Raw genomic sequence first — 22,227 nt, forward strand, 5'->3', positions numbered from 1 at the left:
CCACGGCTGCGAGTGCTGGTAAAAACCGTAGTCAACCGGTGTCTGTGGTGCAAAATACAAAAAGCTCGACCATCCGTTCCTAGAATGGCACCCCTACCTGCGGCAAGACTGTCCCCTTTTATTCGACCGTTCAGCTATGTTGGCTTGGACTACTTTGGTCCTATCACCGTGAAAGTCGGTCGTGCGAACGCTAAGAGATGGATCGCACTTTTTACTTGCCTCACAGTGCGGGCCGTATATGTTGAGGTAGCCTTCGACTTATCTACGACGAGCTGTATCTGCTGCATCCCACGCATCATAGGCAGACGAGGTGCCCCGATCGAGATCTACTCCGATAATGGGAGAAATTTCATCGGAGCCGAGCGCATCCTGAAGGATCAGGTTAGACGGATTCATGAGGATTCAGCGGTTGTCTTCACCAACGTCGACACAAAGTGGATATTCATACCACCTTCCGCTCCTCACATGGGCGGTTCCTGGGAGCGCTTAGTGAGGTCTGTCAAAATTGCAATGAGCAGCCTTCTCAAGAGCGAAAGTTGGACGATGAAGCACTGTATACCGTAGTAGTGGAAGCTGAAGCTATCGTGAACGCACGTCCATTGACTTATTTGCCATTAGACGCGGCTGAACAAGAAGCCCTTACGCCACTTTTTGCTCGGGTCTTCAAGTGGCGTAAAACAACCGACCGTGAAGATGATAGATCATTCTTCAGCAGTAGGCAGTACGTGAAAATTGATGCAGCACACCCTTGATCTCTTCTGGAAGCGATGGATCAAGGAGTACCTTCCTACACTAACGAAGAGAACAAGGTGGTTCGGGGAAACGAAAATGGTGCAGCCAGGAGATTTGGTTGTGATCATAGACGATTCAAGGCGGAACGGATGGGTTCGGGGAAAAGTATTGTTGGTGACCGCAGGGAAAGATGGTAGAGTTAGACAAGCAGTAGTCCAGACGTCGAACGGATTGTTCCGGCGACCCGTATCGAAGTTGTCGGTATTGGAAATAGACCAGATAGGTAAAGCTGAAGCTGATAGCCATCTTTACGAGGCGGGGGATGTTGCTACTGGCAACGCTTCCGATTACACATCCAATACCAACCAAACAGAACCGAAGTGACAGGTTCTTAGAACTGTCACAATTGTTGAATTAAACAATAGAAAAACGATTACTTAAAACTAGAGGAAGATAGGTTCTATTAATTGGCAATTTTCACTGATTGATTTGTTTATAATAAAAATACGAGGTAAGCAATACATTATATAGAAATATAGAAATAATGATTATATTTCTAAATTGAACGTAAAAAATATTATATTTTCTAGTGTTCATACACAATCACATTCGCCATTGCTTAACCTAAAACTAATTTGTTCTGGAACAAGGAAACAAAAAGCACTGAATTTGTAAGGATTTTTTTATATATATCTTTAGATTACGTAAATTCCTGAAATAAATATTGTTTGTAGCTTAAAGCACTACGCTAACGAGAATCGTGCGTTATTCCATCCGTTCCCGAACAATGAGATATTCCAGAATATATGCAACGTGTGTACATCGGATTCTCGTTTTACGCGTTTCGTACCCACCTTGCAAAACGAGAATCGGTATAAAATTTCAACAATATTTCAACATTCTAATCATTTGGGATTCTGAACATTTTGATCTGCCTTTTCAACCATGACCATGAAGGAGTAGTAGGGGTGGTGGGGGTTAAACGGACGTGTCAAGAAGAGCTTCAAATATATCTTTGGAAACTCATGTTCCCCAAAACATCGATGCAGTTTCTTGCAATTCAATATACTGTTTTTCTACCCAATTGGTCAAATATTTTACAACAAAATGTTTTTAAATGTTTTTTACTGGAATTAAAACAGACCGAAAAGTACAACATTTTTTTCGATGAGGTTAATATGGACATATAGTGAGGGGAATATGGACATGTTTGTAATATTTGAAGCGTAGAGGTTTATCGATCGCGAGAGGAATAATTTCATTCAACCAGGGTCTGAACTCATCACGAATGTTCGTTAAATGATGAAAAAATCGAATTAATCTCCCTTGAAATGATAACGTGGTTTTCAGCAGTATAAACGAAGAGACCCTCAACTACTTTGCTTTTGGTTCCAGTCAGCTTCCAAACAGTCCACATTTGGCGATTTGATTTCCGTTTATAGACGCAGGACATTCCTTAGGAATAGATTAAACAGACTTTTCACAGTCTATCTCACCCCCACTGGCAACTGTCCGTTTTACCCCACCAGTAATATTATTTCAATAATTAAATTTTTCCACTCCAAATGAATTTACTTTTCCGTACATACCTAATACCGCTTCTCTGTTAACTCACAAACCGAAATATAACCATCAGCGAATTGAATTTTCATATTAAACCACTGAAAATGCTTAACCCTTTGAATAACCCTTGTTATATGCCAAAAATGCGGGGTTAATATTTTTTGTTTGACTTGGCACCTCTTAACGTAAAATTTCGTCTTTCGGGGACGTTTTTTAAAAGAGGACTTCACGCGCTTTGTGCTGCAAACGATAATTGCGAATAAAATTGTGTAAATATAACTTTCTCATTATTTTTTAAAAAATAGTATATACAACTTTTATGGCCTAATCAGTTATCTGCGTTCTCTAGTATTTTTTCAAATGTCACTGCAGACTTTTTTTTCAGCCACCGTGCCAACCAAACAGTCGGGTTGGTCAAGAGTACGCACACTAGCCAACTGTCGACCGAATAGCCTCGAAAGACTGTATTTAATTTGTGTTTGACTACGGAGAAGAAAACGGTGAAGGAAAATCAAAAAGAGATTCAGAGAGCATTGGGTGCATCACATTCTCAGTGATTTGCACGGCACGTATGTCGGATGCCAACATTGAGAGCGAATTGAACTATCGGCCGATAAACAATCGTCGTGTGTGCGTAGATCGTACTGATTAAAGGGACGGCCGATAGTTGACCGACAGAATAGTTTGAATGCAATCGGTAAGCCTATCAAACTTTTTTATCGGCCGGTATTGAATCGGTGTAGTGTGCACATATGCATATCGCTCCATACTTATTAAGTCGTCCGACCAATCTATCGGCCGACAAAAGTCTGTAGTCTGCGGGGGCTCTAACTGTCAGTATAGTTCGCACTTTGTAAATAGGTTTTGAGTTTTTTTTTTCAATATTGTCCTATCTTAGGAAATACTTCCCATATTGTGTATTGTTTTCTGATAATGCTGTTTTGATTCAGCGTTAAAATATATAACTTCCATATTGGGTAAGGCAAATTTTAATATTGTGTTTTTTTCGTTCTCATTCCAGCCAAAATGATGCCATTGAGAATTTTTGGTAGCCAATCCATAATGTTGGCATTATTTTTTACACTAGGAATTATCATCATTCAGCTGTCCACAATAGACGCCTGTAGTTGTCAACCTGTACATGCTCAGACAGCCTATTGCGATGCAGAATACGGTAAGTTGTAATAAAGACAAATGTTTTCTCAAGTCCAAACATCTGCGCGAAGCTTCTACATAGTTTATTATAAAGTTCGTTATAAATTGAAAAAAAAATGGATGGATAATGACGGAGACATAAGCGGAGAGACGTAGTACTACAGCTACAACTCTTTTGTGCAAGGTTTGGTGGCCCTTAAAAGCGCCAATGGATTTGCGAGAGCAAACTGCCATGTGTCGAAATTTTTGTCCTTATTTTGCCCATGCTCTTTTCTAGACAAACTGAATGCAGCCACAGGCAATTTTGCATCAGCACTGTGTGCTGGATCGATTACACGAAAGCGATAAGTGACGTTAGAAGGCAACAAAATTGAAACACGTTGCTACCCGCTGGTGATGATGATATTCGTGGTTAGGTTGGAACGGTGGCCTTGGAGCCCCCACGCACTGCAGACTTTTTATCGTCCAATAGTTTGATCGTCTTCGTGATTAGTACGGAGGGGTATGAACACGCACGCGTCGCGTCGATTCAGTTGAGCTCAGTTTGGGCTAGCTGTCCAAAACCGAAGAAAAGTCTGATGTCTGCTTGACGTCTCAGTGTATGAGCGCTAAATATCGCAGGATCGATTACACGAAAGCAATGGGTGACGGTTGTCCGTTGGATGGCAACAGAATTAAAAAACGTTGACCGTTGCTGCCGCTGCTACCGCTTCCCGCTGTTGATAATGATATTCATGGTTATGTTAGAACGGTGGCCTTAGCGTATTAACTCTGCTTCGCGGTTAGAAAATGAATTATTTTATCGGAAAACTGCCAAATTTATTTGACTTGACTGGCGGTAAAATCACAAGAGGAAGAGCCTACAATGCAATGTTTTGCTTGTGTTCAAATTATATTCCGCTTTACTCTGGCTGTTTTTTGTTTGGTCCAAACCATTTGAAGAGCAGAAGTTGGAGCAATCAAAACGTGACACATAGCACGTTTGGATAATGCTTGATATTTGACATTTCACAATTATTCGATTGTTTATCTCAAGAAAAATAAAATTTTATTTATTTCGATAAAAAAGATAGTGTGGAAATATTTTCTATTAATTGATGCAAACATCTTTGCGATCTATTAAGAAAAGATCGAGTTATGACCTTACGAAATCTTAAATTTTTTCCTACATTTTCAGTGTTTAAATTTTCATTTTACCCACCATATAGTCCTGATAGACGTAGTCCTACGTCGAAAAACAGTAACAAATCTAATCCAAACACAGAAATTATCTTGAACACAGGAGCACAGCCGGTACGATTACATTGATCTGCCCAAGGATATGGGAGGAATTCATTCTTCAAGACAGTAATTTAGCAACAAATAATGATTTGCTGAGCTACGTGTTTACTGGAGAGTTATGGGATTGGTAGAGAAAAGCATAGTGTTTAGGTGACCGAGCGAGACCATTTCACTGTCATTTTGCAAACACTACTTAAGGGATTTCCGAGCGGGCACATATTTGATTCAATTCATAAAACTTAAACCAAACATATTATTTCAATGGCACGCAAAATAAAAATAGAAAGAAAAAACATAACAAATCACACAATGAAAGCATTAATATTCAGTGTGGCCTCCTGAAGCTTCAATGACTTGTTAAAAACTTTTGGGCATACTATCGACCAAGTTTTGGAGATGCTGAGGGCCGATTTCGTTTCACGCCTTCTGTGGAGCCGTGAAATAAGTGTCCTTATTAGTGACACCATCTTTCCTGACTTTGTTGTCGAGAATGGTCCACAGGTTCTCAATCAGGTTGGGATGAAGACTTTGTGATGGTCATTCAAGGGGTTTTATTTTGCGTGAACGAAAATAGACAGAAATTAGCAGTATGCTTCGGGTCGTTGTCCTGTTTGAAACCGAAGCTGTTTCGTAGGCTAGTTTTTCAAGGCGATTCCTTTAGGTTTAACTTAAGGATGTCAATGTAGACATTTGCTGTCATAATTCCATGAATTAGCACTAGATTTCCAGCTCAGGAGAAGCATCCCCACACCCTTACATTGTCTTCTCCGTGCTTGACTGTAGCCTGCAAATGACGTTCCTGCAATTCTCCATCATCCTTCACCACACTCTTTCGCGCCACTTCTTGTTGATAAGCTCAAATTACGATACGTCAGTCCAAAATACTTTTTTCCAGAAGTCTTTGGGTTTGTTGTCATGTTTCCGGGCAAATTCCAACCGTTTCAGTTTATTATTCTTGCTGATAAACGGAGGTGTTTTTTGTGAATCTGCTCTTGAGTCCATGCTCAGCTAGTCTGCGGCATACGGTTCTAGCCGATACCGTCAATGAGAGATTTTCCTGAATGACTTTGACTGATATTTTTGGAGATTTCTTCATTTCCCGGATGATTTGTTGATCCGTCCGGCTATCGGTCTTTCGACGACGGCCTACTCCGTATCTGTCAGCAAGCGAACCGTAAGCCTTGTGCTTGTGCACAATTTCACGGACTGCTCCCCGGCTTACTCCGAACTTCTCTGCAATCTTCCGCTGTGAAATCTGCTACAAATGATTCTGAACAACCAGATCTCGAATTTGCATGGTGGTTTGATTGGTTTGTTGAAAAACTCATTGTGTAGACAACAACACTCGACTTTTATGTGCCAATGTTGTTACTTTGCTTATATCGTGTCAACTGAATCACCGAAAGGTTGTAAATGATATCGCACAGCCAGCTGTCATAACATGTTAAAACGAGGGGTTACTCAAAAGTTCAATATAATTTTAATATTATTTTTTGTCATCGCATATTTGCACACTTTGAAGAAGTCGTGTAAGGAAGTAAACAAAATGTACCAAAAATCACAAAACTTGTTATTTACTTCGAAGAGTAATAATAATTCGCATAATTATTTCCCGTCATTCAATCTTTACACGTTTATAATTGAGGAAATTCTGATCTGTTTTAACATTGTTTTTACTTTCAGTTATTGTTGTTCAGGTGCTCAGGAAATCCAACCGAAAGTTAGATGGCAACAACGTTTATAAAATTGCCATAAAGAAAGAATACAAGGTAGCATTGATACATAAACGATAATGTTACAGCTTTTAACCCTTTCTTCTCATGACCTACAGATGACTCCTCACGCCGAGAAGCTTTTGAAGCAAGGGAAGCTTATTACGCCTGCAATGGACTCATTGTGCGGCTTGCATCTCGAAGCAAACCAACTGTATGCGATCGCAGCTAAAGACGTGCATATAGGCCTCTGCAATAGTTTTGTGCGCAAGTACTCGGACCTGACGATCGTCGAGAAACGCGGTCTCGCTGGAATTTATCGCAAAGGTTGTCCGTGTACGATAAAACCGTGCTTCACGTCTAACTGCAATGTGTCGATCGGATCCTGCAATTGGACGCCCTGGGCAGCTTGCGAGTCGGATTACGGATCCTGCATACCAACACGGGGACACTTGGTAGACGGAACCCCATCAAAGTGCCACTGGCGTCGGTCACCAATGTATCAAAAATGTAAAGCGAACTCTCGAGAATGAGCCAGCAAACTTTCTTGTAATGTTCTTACCTTGCTGTAATTATTTATTCTGTATAATCACTATCTCTTCATTACTATTTCTAGCTTTAAATTTGATTTTTTTTTTGTAATTACTATTTTATATTTACTAACGAACTATTTATTATCAGAGAAGAAATACTATTTATTATTCAAACAATGATGATGGAATAAATTATCTGCACGTGATGCCATGGAAAAGTTTTTGCATTGGAATTAAGAGACACAGGTTCTAAATGCTTTCGAAAACTGTTATGTTTAGTACAAATTAATGATAATGAATATTGGTTGTATGAGTTTTGAAGACATGAACGGAAATGGAAATAAAATAAATTATTATAATTCGAAAATTATTCCTACTATTCTGTCCCTTGTTATATGAGAGCTATATTTAAACGTATTATACAATCCTAAATATTAACCATAAAGGTGCAAACGAAGCGCTTCAGCTGTCTGTCAAGCGATATTTTCTGAAATATTCAGGGTTCTCAGTTTCGTGTTTTTGGCTTTATTTTTCATTGTTTTTGACGAGATACAGAGTGTTGAAGAAGGAAGCCCACGAATGAATCAGTGGGTACATTTTAACGTTTTTCTTTGATAATATAGGAAATCCAAGTGGCTGAACTTGTGAAGGGTGTTTATGGTCAAGATACTGTAACAACCAGGTGACAAAGTTAAAAAAAACAGTCTCACTGTCCTCTTCAGGACCATTGCACCGCCTATCTCTCTCTATGTGCTCGGATGATGCCTACATCTCGGAGTTTAAAACTATAAAAAACTGTAAAAAGTCTGCATCTCAGCTGACACAGCTGCCAGTAAGGTTTAAAACCGCATACATCTCAACTATTTTGTTCTCGAGATGTTGGCATCAAAAACATGGAAGCACAGCAGTCTAACTCCATACAATTCACTGACTAAAAAGTGTCCACATTTTCTTCGCTTGTTTACGCGAAAAATATAATTTTTTCAGGCACACTTAATTTGGGAGTATATGGACTTCTAGCTGTCTTGACGCAAGGTCTTTAATGAAGAATGATAAGATAGGAAGGTTTATATAAACAAGTTTATAATTACATAAGTTTATTCAAATATTAATACTGCCTTTCTTTAACTATTCAGTTTAATTTTATCAACATTTGAAAAAAAAAATTAAAAAAGAAATGTTTTTTTAAACATTTTTTTCAGATGGTTATTAAAAATCCATGATTACCTTTGCTTTATTATTTACCCCCATTATTTGTTAATTTTTCCAGCTTTTCGTTCTTTGACCTATCATTTTGACAATTCAATTTGAGAGGTTTAAAATTGTGACAAGATAGAAATTTGGTGTGAAAGAGCGAATTGTATAAAATTTTCTAAGCTTTATAATTAAAGTTTTTCTGTAATATTTAATTTCTGAGTTTGTTTGAATGACCGATTGAATTTGATTCATAGAAGGAAGATATGAATCAAATTCAATCGATCATTCAAACAAACTCAGAAATTAAATATTACAGAAAAATGTTTCCACCGTGAAGTGTATTCGATGTGTATTCGAGAATCAGGCCCTTCATTTGATATGTCGATTTTTGAAATCGACTCCATGGTTTAAAAGTTATGACGTTTTTGAAGAAATCTTACTTACTTAATCAACAAAAGGCCCCAGTGACATGTGCTGTACACAAAAGTAGTCTCCATTCACATGAATTTTATATTTTTTCCAATTCTTAACTTTCAAACTTATTTCAAGGATCATATCATATCTTTCTATTAATCCGCAAAAATGCCTAGTAGTACCTTAAAAAACCAAACTCATAAACGACAAAAAGAGTCTTCGGTGGTATATTTTTCATATATTTTTGACAGTACACATTCGCTTATTGGCGCTTTTTTAGTTGGAGTGCTTCTTAATTGGTGGTTCGCTAGTTGAAACACGCGTCAATAAAAAAGCAGTCATCCGTCATAATTGTATGTCAGTTTTACTCTGTTGTTCCAATGCCATTTTTATTGACAGGTCTTTGAATGTTACACTTAAAAAAATTTGGGCACAGTATTGCAAAAGTGTTTAGTCTTGCAGTTTGTTGGACAAATGTTTTCGTTTAAAAATGTATATAAATATATATACAAATATAAAGTGAATTATATCACATCCACTATTCAAAGAAGTTAATATAACTTATATTTTCTAGCATCAATCCAAAGACAGTAATCCTTATTATTATTACGGTCGCACTAAAAGACATGAAAAACAACAAGAAAAACGCTAACTTGGAAATTTGTGGACTATTGTAGTATTACTTCAGCCATTCCATGCCAAACTGATATAGTGGTTTTCAGATTTTCATTTCATTTTTCACGAACGGTACAAAAGAACTAGTGCGCCGAAATGAGTGAACGATTGGTCGTTCTTTTTCAAAGAACAGTAGAACAAACGAAAGAGTGAAAGAAACTTCAAAATAACTGATTCACTTAGATGAATGGTTAGTGACTGAACGGTTTGCCCCTCTATTTCGCACCCTTCACGTATTCAAGATTCTTCTTCACGAGTACTTCCAATGCATCCGGATCGCGGTGTTCAAATCGTCGATGCCACGTATGCTGACAATCTCGCGTATGAGATATTGTTGCCTTCGAGGTGATTTTATGTTCAACTTTGTTAAGAAGGTACAGTCCCCTAAGTTTCGTTGCGGTTGCAATTATTTTTCCACAAACAGTGATTTTGCATGTATACTCGTCAAATTGTATTTCCGCTTTTCTTGTGGTCATAGTATGCACTGATAAAAGACTGGCTGACAGCTTCGGGACAAACAACACGTGGTGAAGACGAATTTGATTTATGTTTCCTGAGTCGTCCGTACACTTAATCACACACCATTACCAGCAGCAGCAACAGCTACGACACGACCATCAGCTAGTTGAACCTTACCCTTAGATGGCTTGAAATCATCGAAAAAACAGGAAGTGGGTTATATATATGGTATAACCGCAAGGGTGACGTAGGACTATCGTTGATTTAGAGATCATTTGTTTGAAGTTGAATCTAAATCCATTCTGAAAAAATGAATAAATGAATATTTGGGAGACTTCGAAAACGAGAGCGTTACGTTGGAGGCACAAGGTTTTATGCATCCAATATAGGATACGAAAAACCTTGTTCTGAAGAATAATCTTCAGAAGCTTTCCTGCTAACTGTACTTGATTGACAAATCACAAACCCAAATGTATTATATGGATATTCTATGGATAGAAAACATTAAAATAAACTCTTTCGCTTGAATGTAATTTTCAATTCCAAGGGGAACTGGCAGATTATTTTCCAGCAACGATTAGATATTTCCACATTTTCCTCGATACTGGAAAACCAGCCCACCAGCGGTTAATGCTAATTCGATAACCACCTGTTAATAGCACTTGATTGAAACATATTTGGTCATAGTGTTACATGGATAGAAAACATTCAAATAAATTCTTTCACATGAATGTATTTTTAAATTCCCAGAGGAACTGGCAGATTATTTTCAGTAACGATTAGATATTTCCATATTTTCCTCGATACTGGAAGCCCACCAGTGGTTAATGCTAACTCGATAACCATCTGTTAATAGCACTTCATTGAAACATATTTGGTCACAGTGTTACATGGATAGAAAACATTCAAATAAACTCTTTCACATAAATGTATTTTCAAATTCCCAGAGGAACTGGCAGATTATTTTCCGGATCTTTCTCGATGCTGAATGGCATCCAAACGGAAAGAATTCCGTGCGTGTATGTGTGTGTGTAGCGGCTGCTTCGATGGTCACCTTCTCTTCTCCTGAAGGATCGGCTTCTCTGTGCTCCCTCACAGTTTCAAACAAACTGCTTGCGTTTCAGGACAGATCTCGATCCTTCGCTGTCCAGCACCCTCAGCAACGATGTTGTCTTGTCGATGTCCTCACGAAAAATGAATGCGTCTCACCACCAGAATATCGCTTAAGTATGCTTTTTGTGTGTGATTGAATCGAGAGAAGGTGTGGTTTACGATGGCAATTTGGAAGGCAAACTAGAGGGGAATGAACTCTCTGAGCTCGAAACTTTCGGCGACTGAGCAATAATCGATTGCGTACGCATACAATATTGGATACGGAAATATCCTACTGATGGGGAAGAATAATCTTCAGAAGCTTTCCTGCTAATTACACTTGGTTGAAAAATTACAAAATCAAATGTATTTGATCGCTGTGTTATATGGTTAGAAAACATTAAAATAAACTCTTTCACATGAATGTATTTTTAAATTCCCAGAGGAACTGGCAGATTATTTTCCAGAAATGATTAGATCTTTCCGGAACTTTCTCGATGCTGAATGGCATCTAAATGGAAAGAATTCCGCGCGTGTATGTGTGTGTAGCGATGTCTTCCCGGGGAACCGTTTGTGGCATCACTCTCCTCCTGATGGATTCCCTTCTGGCCTAGGGTGTACAAACAGGCTCTTGGTGACACCGTTCATCAGCGCTTTCATGATAAACGAAGAGCTTCACCACAACAGCGACAACATGCTCCAATCGCTGTTCAATTAGAACTGAGGGGATTTCCGAGCGGCGCTCGCTTATATAAAGATTGGTGATTTCAATAGCCTGTTTTGAAAGCAATTTTAAGACTATTGAAACAAGTTTTTGGATCAAAAAGTAACAAGTATAGAACGCGTAGACATTTTATCTTTCGAATGAAGTGTTTATCATACCATTTCGTTCAGTTGTTTAGGAGCTATTAACGCTCAAAATCTCGGTCTCCGGCGTAACGCTTTCGTTTTCGAAACCTTGATTTTACACCCCGGTATAGAAATGAAAGACGTAGTCCTACGTCAAAATCCTTATTCGATTTCATGTGTGAACTTGCGCCGTAATCGATAATCCAGTCATTCGCAGAGCATCCAACGGTCAACGCAAACATTTTCCCGAAACACCCGCCCGGAACCGCATTCGCATTTTGTTTCTTCGGTACAACTTGTTCCTTCTGCAACCTACAGTCGCGTTGTTTGTGGCCAGGTTTTTTGCAAAAAATGGCACACGATCGTTTTCCGTTTAACCGACTTCAACGCCGACTCACCTTTCACATTGCGATTGTATTTACTTATCTCGTCCAGCAACTTTTCTCGGATTGAATTCAGCGTCAGAGCATCATTCGCACGCGTCTCCAGAACTGTAGTTAATGCGTCAAACGATTTCGGGAGTCCCCGCAGGATGAAAGCAATTATGGTGTCTTCTCCCAGGTCCTTTCCAGGACTACACAGCTTTGTGTACAGGTTTTCCATTTTCGGTAGATAATCTTTCATATCTTCACCTTCCGTGTAGCGGGTTTCACACATCCGTTTCAACAAAGAAACTCTCGTCGATAGAGTGGCCTTCTGATGACGTTTGGCCAAAGCTGCCCACGCTTCCTTCGCTGTCTTCGCGGCTCGTATGACACCAACCTGGCTATCTTCAAGAAGCTGCAAAATCGTTGTTCGCGCTTTTTCATCACCTTCGGCCCACACTGCCGGAACACCAGCATGACCTTCTCCAGCTGCCGGTGCGTCGTTCTTGACATAGGTCCACAAACCTTCACGAATCAGCAACGATTCTGTACGAAATTTCCATGCTTCATAATTTGAGTTGTTCAGCTCCGTGGAATTCTTCAGATCCATCCTATTGTAAAATTGGCTCGCCGTCGATCTTCCAGAAACTTCTAATCTTCCAAGTGAAAAAACGGTACGTTGCTAAAGGGCCATAACCTGTTAACAGAGCGTAGTTGAAATCAAACAACTGGTTTCTATGGAGTATTACAGTGGAATGAAAGTTCATCTTTTTCTATCATTACAGACTACTTCGATCTTTAACTGAGTATTACTAGTCTACTTGATTGTTCACCGGTGATATAGTCGTTAGATTCGTTGCTTCAACATTTTTGGATCACGTTTTGAACTAACAATTTATCAAAGTATTGCGTTTCTACCTGTCATCACATTTTACGAATTGCAGACCATGTGTATCATACTATCGTTGATCACGGCATTCAAGTGTTGCTAGATCTATTTGGTACCATCTGGATCTACATACTCAGCAACCGTAGGGAAACCATCGATAAATAGGTTCCCACAATCTTCGGCCAATGTATCTCCTGCATGCTTGAAATTCTTCTTCAGGTTCTTCAGGCCTGATCATCCCATTTGAAGAGATCGTGAGGGATGATCAGGCCTGCAGGCTCTCTGACAAGAGATGACATCCTTAGCTCCACTCGATTGAATGCCAATAGTGGATCGCAAGCTGAATAACTTTACGGTAGTTGGGATTTTCATCCTGTCACCGCTGTATGATACAGCCTGCTTTTGTATGAGAGAGCAGGACCAGCCCCGTCCTAGGCTTCCATCAGAGAAGAGAAGTGGAACATGAAAGAAAAAAGTGGCAACGATTTGTGGCAAGAAAAATGTAAACAGTGAAAAAATTGGCAGATGGTTTACGCTCTAAAAATTGAAAATAATGTTAAGATGTCTTTAAAACGGTGGGAGACGTCATATATAAGGTGAGAGGTTCATATATAATGTTATCATGATAAATACGGCGAATGGGATAGAAATTACGAACTGAAAATTGAATAAAATATATATAGACGCTGAAAGTGCTGTGGACAAATATTATAATGCATAAAATGTAATAATGGAGACAAGTGAGAGTGATAGCCATACGGAAATCCAACAAGCCGGCTTGCGATCACAACTCGTATAGGCCGATTGCAATGTTATCCTGTATTCGTAAATTGTTAGAGAAAATGATTCTACTTCGTTTGGACAAGTGGGTCTAAACGAACAATTTGCTGTGAAATACGCAGTTTGGCTTCCGCCGAGGTAGAGGGACAAATGATTGTCTCGCGCTGCTATCTTCTGAAATCCAAATCGCATTTGCTCGCAAAGAACAAATGGCTTCCGTTTTTCTCGATATCAAAGGGGCATTTGATTCAGTTTCCATGGAAATTCTCTCAGAGAAGCTTCATAATCGTGGACTTTCACCAATTCTCAATAATTTCCTGTACAATTTACTGTCAGAAAAGCACATGAATTTCTCTCATGGCAGCTCGAAATCTTCTCGTTACAGTTTTATGGGCCTACCACAAGGCTCCTGGCTCTCTTGTACAGTTTTTACGACAATGATATGGATGATTGTCTAACTAGAAACTGCACGCTGAGACAACTTGCAGACGATGGAGTTATTTCCATCACGGGTACTAATCCCGTCGTTCTGCAAAAGTCGTTGCAAGATACCCTGAACAATCTGTTCACGTGGGCCCTCGAACTGGGTATTGAATTCTTTACGGAGAAAACTGAAATGGTCGTTTTTTCTAGAAAGCACGAACCCGCCCAATTCCAGCTTCACCTATCCGACAAAACGATCCAACACTCTATGTTTTTCAAATACCTGGGTGTATATTTTGATTCTAAGTGTACCTAGGGGAGACACATTGCGTATTTGAAACAGAAATGCCAGCAAAGAATCAATTTTCTCCAAACAATTACCGGAACATGGTGGGGTGCCCATCCAGGAGACCTCATTCAGTTGTACAAAACAACGATATTGTCAGTCTTAGAATATGGCAGTTTTTGCTTCCGATCAGCTGCCAGGATTCATATTCTCAAGCTGGAGAGAATACAATATCGTTGCTTGCGTATAGCTATGGGGTGTTTGCATTCGACACATACGATGAGTCTCGAAGTTTTGGCAGGAGTACCCCCGCTTACTCTTCGGTTCACAGAATTATCCTACAGATTTCATATCCGTTGCAAGATCATGAATCCATTGGTAATTGATAACTTCGAAAATCTACTCCAGCTGACTCCTCAGTCATGTTTTATGTCTTTATACCATGAATACCTTACACACGACGTGCACCCTTCACCAGGCATCTCCAACCAAGTTTGCTTCCCATACTTCTGCAATTCCTCTGTCATTTTTGATCTGTCCATGCGACAAAAAATCCATGGAATCCCAGATCACCTACGCTCCGATTCTATTCCGCCGATATTTTCGGCAGAATATGGGAAAGTTAGATCTGATAAAATGTTCTTTACTGACGGTTCATTCATAAACGGGTCCACTGACTTCGGCATCTTCAATGAAAATTCCAGTGCCTCCTTCAAACTCAAAGATCCTTGTTCCGTGTATGTCGCTGAACTGGGTGCGATATATTACGCATTAGGGATCATTGAAACATTGCCCATCGACTACTATTTTATTTTTTCAGACAGTCTCAGCTCAATAGAGGCAATCCGCTCAATGAAAGTTGATAAACGCTCATCTTATTTCCTAACAAGAATAAGACAACTATTGAGTGTTTTGGTCGAAAAATTATTCAAGATTACCTTAGCATGGGTTCCCTCTCATTGCTCGATTCCGGGGAATGAGAGAGCGGACTCGCTAGCTAAGGTGGGCGCTTTAGAAGGCACACTTTTTGAAAGGCAAATTGCTTATAATGAATTTTTCCACATTCCTCGTCAGTATACGCTCGTAAGTTGGCAGCGCATGTGGAGTGATGATGAGTTCGGTCGTTGGTTACACACGATTATCCCTAAGGTCTCGACGAGTGCATGGTTCAAGGGATTGAATGTAGGTCGTGATTTCATTCGCGTGATATCTCGGCTTATGTCCAATCACTACAACCTAAACGCGCATCTCTATCGCATTGGGCTCGCAGCAAACAATCTTTGTGATTGTGGCGATGGCTACCACGACATCGAGCATGTTGTCTGGTCGTGTATCCGGTTCCATGCTGCTCGCTCTCAGCTCTCTAGAGCACTGAGAGCACAAGGCAGACAATCGGATATCCCCGTCCGGGATATCTTAGGTAGCCGGGATCCTGATCTTCTGCTTCATCTATACCTGTTCCTCAGAAACGCCGCTGTCAACGTTTAATGATGTTTCCTTCGTTGTGTCCCCGTTTCATATCCCTCCTATTCGATCGATAAACTTTTACTTAGTCGCGGCAATCTTTACAGATGCACACACTCTTTACAGATGCACGGGCCGAAGGTTGTGCAGTCCACTGATTATTCAACAAGAGCCAAAGGTTGTACCGCTCATGACAACTCTACACGAGCTGATGATTGCGCCGGCTAGTGACCATTTCCAAGATAAAATGTCGAGTCGAGAAAGACGCACCACGCTAGATATGGGGTACAGACTAGGGGGGCGTCGCTGATTAATGGTCAGCTGCATCCCAATAGGAAGTATCCCGTGTCGGGCACACGTACAGAGCATCGAAGACTGCGACATACCAATTATGAGAACACTTGTAATACTAACCTCGAGTCAACCGCGAGTAATCGGTTACATATTACTAACATAGTCTAAGCAAACATTGTCAAAATATTGAACTCCCGGCCCCGTTAGGCTGACGCCATATGAGCCTTAATAAAATATATATTTTGGATAAAAAAAAAAAAAATCACCTCGAAGGCAACAATATCTCATACGCGAGATTGTCAGCATACGTGGCATCGACGATTTGAACACCGCGATCCGGATGCTTTGGAAGTACTCGTGAAGAAGAATCTTGAATACGTGAAGGGTGCGAAATAGAGATGGGCAAACCGTTCACGAACGGTACAAAAGAACTAGTGCGCTGAAATGAGTGAACGAATGGTCGTTCTTTTTCAAAGAACGGTAGAACAAACGAAAGAGTGAAAGAACGGTTCAAAATAACTGATTCACTTAGATGAACGGTTAGTGACTGAACCGTTCATCAAAGTGAACTGTTTTGCCCATCTCTAGTGCGAAGGCTGTTTAAACGGAAAGCAGGCTCGAACTTCCTTCCCCAAGATCTCCGAGAAGAAGACTAATGCGCCTCTTGACCTCGTATACTCGGATGTGTCAGAACCAAATAATGAAATACTCTACCTACGTCAACACGCAATTTGGAAAGTACCACATCAGGTTTGGCAGGGGAGAGGAGTACTCGAGTGAGGCGTTGCTAGCTTTTTATTGTGAAAAAGGAATTCATCCCGAGTTCACCGCCGGTTATTCACCACAGCAGAACGGAGTGGCCGAACGACGTAATCGGTACATAATTGAAATGTGTCGATGTATGTTAATTGATACCAGGATACCAAAGGCGTTCCGCCAATACGATACGAAGAAGCGAGTAATCTGGTGTACGGTAGTGAACCAAGATCTTACGAGGAAGCAATAAATGGAGCAGAAAGTGTATTCTAAACTCTACTCGTGCTCGTGCTAAACTCTATCGACGCACATAAAATTACACCGAAGTCCATGAAAAAAGTCACAAGAGGGTTGTGTTCAAGACACGACCGCATAGTTGACGTAGGATTCTGTTAGACTATCTGTTGATTTTGGATATGTTTGAAGATTTACATCGTTTAACTCTTTAATAATGATTTGGTGACCCAGAAAAGGGCCGTTTTGTTTGGTTGTTGGGTATTGTACGTTAACTCCACCAGTGTTTACCGATTGATGATGGCAGAAGGATGGTAAATAGTCGTTAGATGGTGCGTATCAGATTATCTTTTACCGAAGTGGAACGAGATATGACGAAAACCGCCCTCTGCGATCCTAGACGAGATACCTCCTGTGTTATGTATGGATGAAATAAAGAAAAAAAACTCACCAATGTAATATAAGATAATTACCAATCCAATACCGAACTTATACGACTTTCAACCGTCGTTGAGTGCTGACCGGTTTCACCAGCGCTCCAGTATATTTTTAAGTAACTTTTTTTTTATTAGTAAACAATCTTACTTTTTTACGACGTGACCCGCGCGCTCCACTTTATTTATTTACATTATGAAGTGCGGAATAGTGAATTGTGCGCTCAGCGACAATCGCTTTTTGTGGCGTTGCTATGGAACCTGCAACCGCCAATTTCACGCCGCCTGTGTGGGAGCGCAACGAAATCATGAAGAAATTTTGCGATCCTTCATGCTACCACTATGTCAGGACTGCCAAGAAGAATTCATAACTAACCTTCGCATGAAGTCGCTTGTGAAGCCACTAAAATCAATCAACGAAAACATTGGCATGACACTCGAAGCCAATCATAAATTACTAAACAACTTCAAATCGCTCAGTGCAACACACGATGAAACCCTCTCGAACATAGAAGAAATGCTGCAAGATATAAAAAAGAGCGTCTCGCAAGTCTTCAGCAGCACAAAAACCAGCACTGCGGAAATCAAAAATGCCATAACATCGCTATTAGAAATAGCCCCAACGGACAACAGCGCAGCAGTAGAATCAGCAGCGAAATTAGCGGCATCAGTCGCAGTTGCAGAAATGGAAATAAAACATTCAACAACAACAAACTCCATCGACCTTCTGCCCCAATTATTCGAGTCCCTAAAAACTGACTTGACAGACTCGCACATCACACTGGCGTGCGAAGTAAAAACACAAATGGAAGAAATGGCAAGTGCTTTGTCTTCCTCTAGTGTCTCCCCCACTATCAAGTCAACTGTAAGCTTAGAAGAGGAACTATCTGAAAGCCGCGCATCCATCAAAATAGTTCATACGAAGGAAGACCACACTTCTCCAGGATGGCGCCGCTTTGACCATAAATGGCATTGGAAACCGAACTGGTCGGAATTCGATGCCAAATAACGAATTCGTAGGCTTCAAGAAAAAGCAGCCGACAAAGCAAAACTCAACAGAAAGCGAAGAAAGCAAACTGCACGCAACAACAGCCAGCACATTCGCAACAATGCGAATAACAAAAATCAACACAGACGCGCCGATAAATCGGATAAGGAACTGCTGGCCTCAGCAAAAGTGCAGTTTGCTGGCCCACCATCAAATACCGACCATCCAATTGCTGGCCTCTCGGTCCCGAAATACATCAATTTCAGGAAGGGCGAAACAATCAACCCGTACCGAGCAGAAAATCAGCCACATTACAACAGCACCCAATCAACGTCAAACGCAAATTCCACTCCGCTAACACTTGTGGAATCGAATTCAGCACCTGGAGAAGGCTCTCCTCTTCTGGACCCAATGCGACCTCCTATAATAAGAATTACGGAGCAATCTGCTGCCGGCGACAGACGCTTTTTGAAGGCACGCCTACGGGACTCGAAAATAATGGACATAGTGAGGACGTATATGTCCTTCCTCCACGACCAAACAACGGCTGTTTGTATTCGTGGAATTACAAGAACTAGTGCATCAGTAATGCTCGCAGCTGAAGGTCTACCAACAGACACGAACCTTTTGCGTGAAATTTTCCAGGAAGTACACGAAGAGCTGGGAGTTTCACGCATTGACGCCTTGGCAGACCTCACATCACACCGAGCATTCCTGTCCAGTGAACACACGCAACGGCTACAACATGCTAGGGAAGCATCTACAAAGTTCTACAGTCCGCTAAATTTTCAACGACGTTGACGCGCCCCTTAGAGGGAAATAGTAGTCGAAAAAATCAAAACAGTGTTTTTTCAACCCAATGCGAATTTTAGTTGGAATAACAACACCCAATACTATAGATAGAGGATATGGGAAATCACTTTTTTCTAATATTTATTCATTTTTCCAATTTTTCTCACTGTATAAATTTTTCTTTGGGTGAAAATGAACACAACAAAACAGACAGCTTAAACCAAACGACCTGTTTTCGAGCGGGAGCGTTCCTTGGTTTTTGATTTTAGTAAATTCAAATAAATCGTTTCATATATGAAGTCATTTTTAACACAACTGCTTCCATATACAATTTTACACTTACACTTGTTGCTAAATTGTTCACAATAAACGATCGGTCATTGATATTAAATTTCACGAAGCAACCCCCGACTTGCATATATTTGCAATGTCGATTTCCCCCAGGCAGCTTGGTTTAGATGTCTCTGTTAGGGACCCGCCGCATGTGTTGTCAATTTCGACCAATCAGAAGTGGGTATTTCCGTTAGGATAGGCGATGAGATTTTTCAATTTTTCGATAGTTAGTTTCATGACGTATATTATTGTCTTCAATAAAAAAATTGTTATGGAGTACCGAAATCAATTGACGCAAAAATTTCATCAATCCATCATGAAATGACTAAGTAATAAGCGTTGCCAATTTTCACGATGCAATCGATTTTCGGTTTTCAATTTGTACCCCAATATGTTCCCGAAAGACGAAAGACTTTGATGGTTTTTGATCAACATTTGCGTGTCGTATTTAATGGATGCTCTCTTATCGGTCGAATCAATATACATTTGACCCAGATGAGATAGTTTTAACCAAGGCGGGTCTATGGTACTAGGTGAGGCCGTTTCGTCACTAAGTTGGTCAGGGGAGCGGTATATGAAAACAGTACGGAAGAAAGCAGAAGGGGAATTATTTCCTTGAAGCGTGAAAGAGACAGACTGATCACGAGCGAGCTTGGTCACAAGCGTATTGTGTTTTGTTTACAAACGAAACACAGTAGACTTCCAAGATGGCTGAAGAGTGGTTTTAGCAAGTTGGCCCACCTTAGGATATACTTCTACGCGCCTTGGTTTTAACAATGTTAACATTTTGACGTCCGCACGTTTCTTAAAAAAAAATTTAGCTTGGCGCCGGCAGCGCTTATTCGGATTATTTGGCTTGTCGCCACCCGTTCTTGACATTATCGGGAAATCATAAATTGTTAAGTTTTACTAAACTCATCGTTAGTTGTCATAAGTTCTCAACCCTGTTCCACTATTTTCATGAAATTTCGAAGATATACACACGTAAATATTACAAACCTGTCCATATTTCCCCCACTATATGTCCATGCGGGTAATCATCGAAAAAATGTTCTACTTTTCGGTCTTTCAGTTTAATTTTAGTAATAACATTGGAAAACATACGGCCGATTAATGCGAAAAACAGTATATTGAAATCCAAAAAACTACATTTAAGTTTAGAGAAACATGCGTTCCGAAACATACAATTAAAGCTTTTTTTAATATGTTCGTATTTCCCCACCTTCCTTACTTATAAAAACATAAAACTTGTTGGCCACAAAACCCCAACACAATTCAAACGATACTAAAGCGCTGTCACCAGCCACTGAGATACTATGCGCACGTTACCAAGTATGGTGTTGCCGGCAGTCAGCCGCTAGTTTTCGTACGTAACCACTGTGATGTCGTCGGACGCCAAAGTGTTATTGTTTATGTAAATATAATGGAATAATATTATTTATGGCATTACAGATTCATCCAAAGATAAATTAATCAAATTGTTTTTATTTGTGGATAATACTTTTGACCAGTGTTTGCCAAATGATCCACTCATTGAAAAAATCGCTTTCGTTCGTTCAAATATGATCTTTCAGGAAACTTTTCTCCAGCGGTATTCTATTGTTGTTATGTGCTGCAAATCACGACACAAAAGAGAACGAGACAACTCTGCATCGGCTCGCACTTCATTGCACACCAGCATGCAAGCAAAGCTATCATATACGCTTTCGGTGCAGAAAGCTTATTTTCTTCTTTGCATCTAACATATGCATACCGACCTCTCCATGCATCATGAAACAGCAGGATCGTACGCAACGCAAAGCGAAAGATTCATATTCAGCTAATGTAGCAGATCCTGATTTTTAAGTCTCAGAGAGTGCAAACTATATGATTATTTAGCTCGATAGAGGCTAAGGGAAGGGTAGTCAGATTATATTTTCCATTTTTAACGCCTCTATCCCTTGAAATGTGTATATTCATATAGACCGCATAGTTTTACTAGCAACACCGCTCTCTTTCCCTATTTGTTGCTCTCCGCAAATGGTGACCGAATGATGACATAATTTTTCTTGTATCATTTATTGCTTTGCACTTGCCTGTGCAGTAAGTTTCGCTATAGTAGAGCGGGACGATATAAGTGCGATTCACATACAACATACACGTCACGTTCACGTCCCGTCACGTCACGATACGTCAATGATTCTACCATGCAATTCTCATGAAAACATTCACATACACCAGTAACGTAACGACCCGTCAGCATACGTTCAACGAAAACGACCGGCAGGGTTTGTAGAAAAGAATAATTCACGGAGACGGACGGCTCGTTTGGTTTTTGTCTGGGCTTTGTGTCTCGGCTTTTGTTTTGATTTGGTTATACAGTAATTTACATCTACATCGACATAAGGCTAATTGAACAGATCTGTGATGCAACACGTTTAATTAGACATTTTTACCTCTAGTTGGACATTTTTGTAAACATTGAGTTCGGGGCCCAAATTATGGCCCCACATTGAAAGTCGCCACCAGTCGCAAATGTCCAATTACT

General features: G+C 40.2%; 2 protein-coding genes across 4 annotated transcripts in view; one reads left to right on the forward strand and one right to left on the reverse strand.

The window, feature by feature from the left end:
- LOC129763313 (tissue inhibitor of metalloproteinase) overlaps window positions 1-7,343 on the forward strand; it is a 60,985-nt gene extending 53,642 nt beyond the window's left edge. For both annotated transcript variants that reach the window (XM_055762248.1, XM_055762249.1), the window contains 3 exons: window positions 3,317-3,469; window positions 6,415-6,500; window positions 6,563-7,343. In XM_055762248.1, coding sequence (XP_055618223.1) covers window positions 3,317-3,469; window positions 6,415-6,500; window positions 6,563-6,976 — 653 coding nt within the window. In that variant the 3' untranslated portion in view covers window positions 6,977-7,343. The remainder of the gene's footprint in view (window positions 1-3,316; window positions 3,470-6,414; window positions 6,501-6,562) is intronic.
- The window catches only part of LOC129763312 (synapsin), a 133,395-nt gene that overhangs the window by 88,022 nt on the left and 23,146 nt on the right, over window positions 1-22,227 (reverse strand). The gene's annotated exons all lie outside the window — the stretch shown is intronic.

Source organism: Toxorhynchites rutilus, chromosome 1, assembly GCF_029784135.1.
Source record: "Toxorhynchites rutilus septentrionalis strain SRP chromosome 1, ASM2978413v1, whole genome shotgun sequence".
Lineage (NCBI taxonomy): Eukaryota > Metazoa > Arthropoda > Insecta > Diptera > Culicidae > Toxorhynchites > Toxorhynchites rutilus.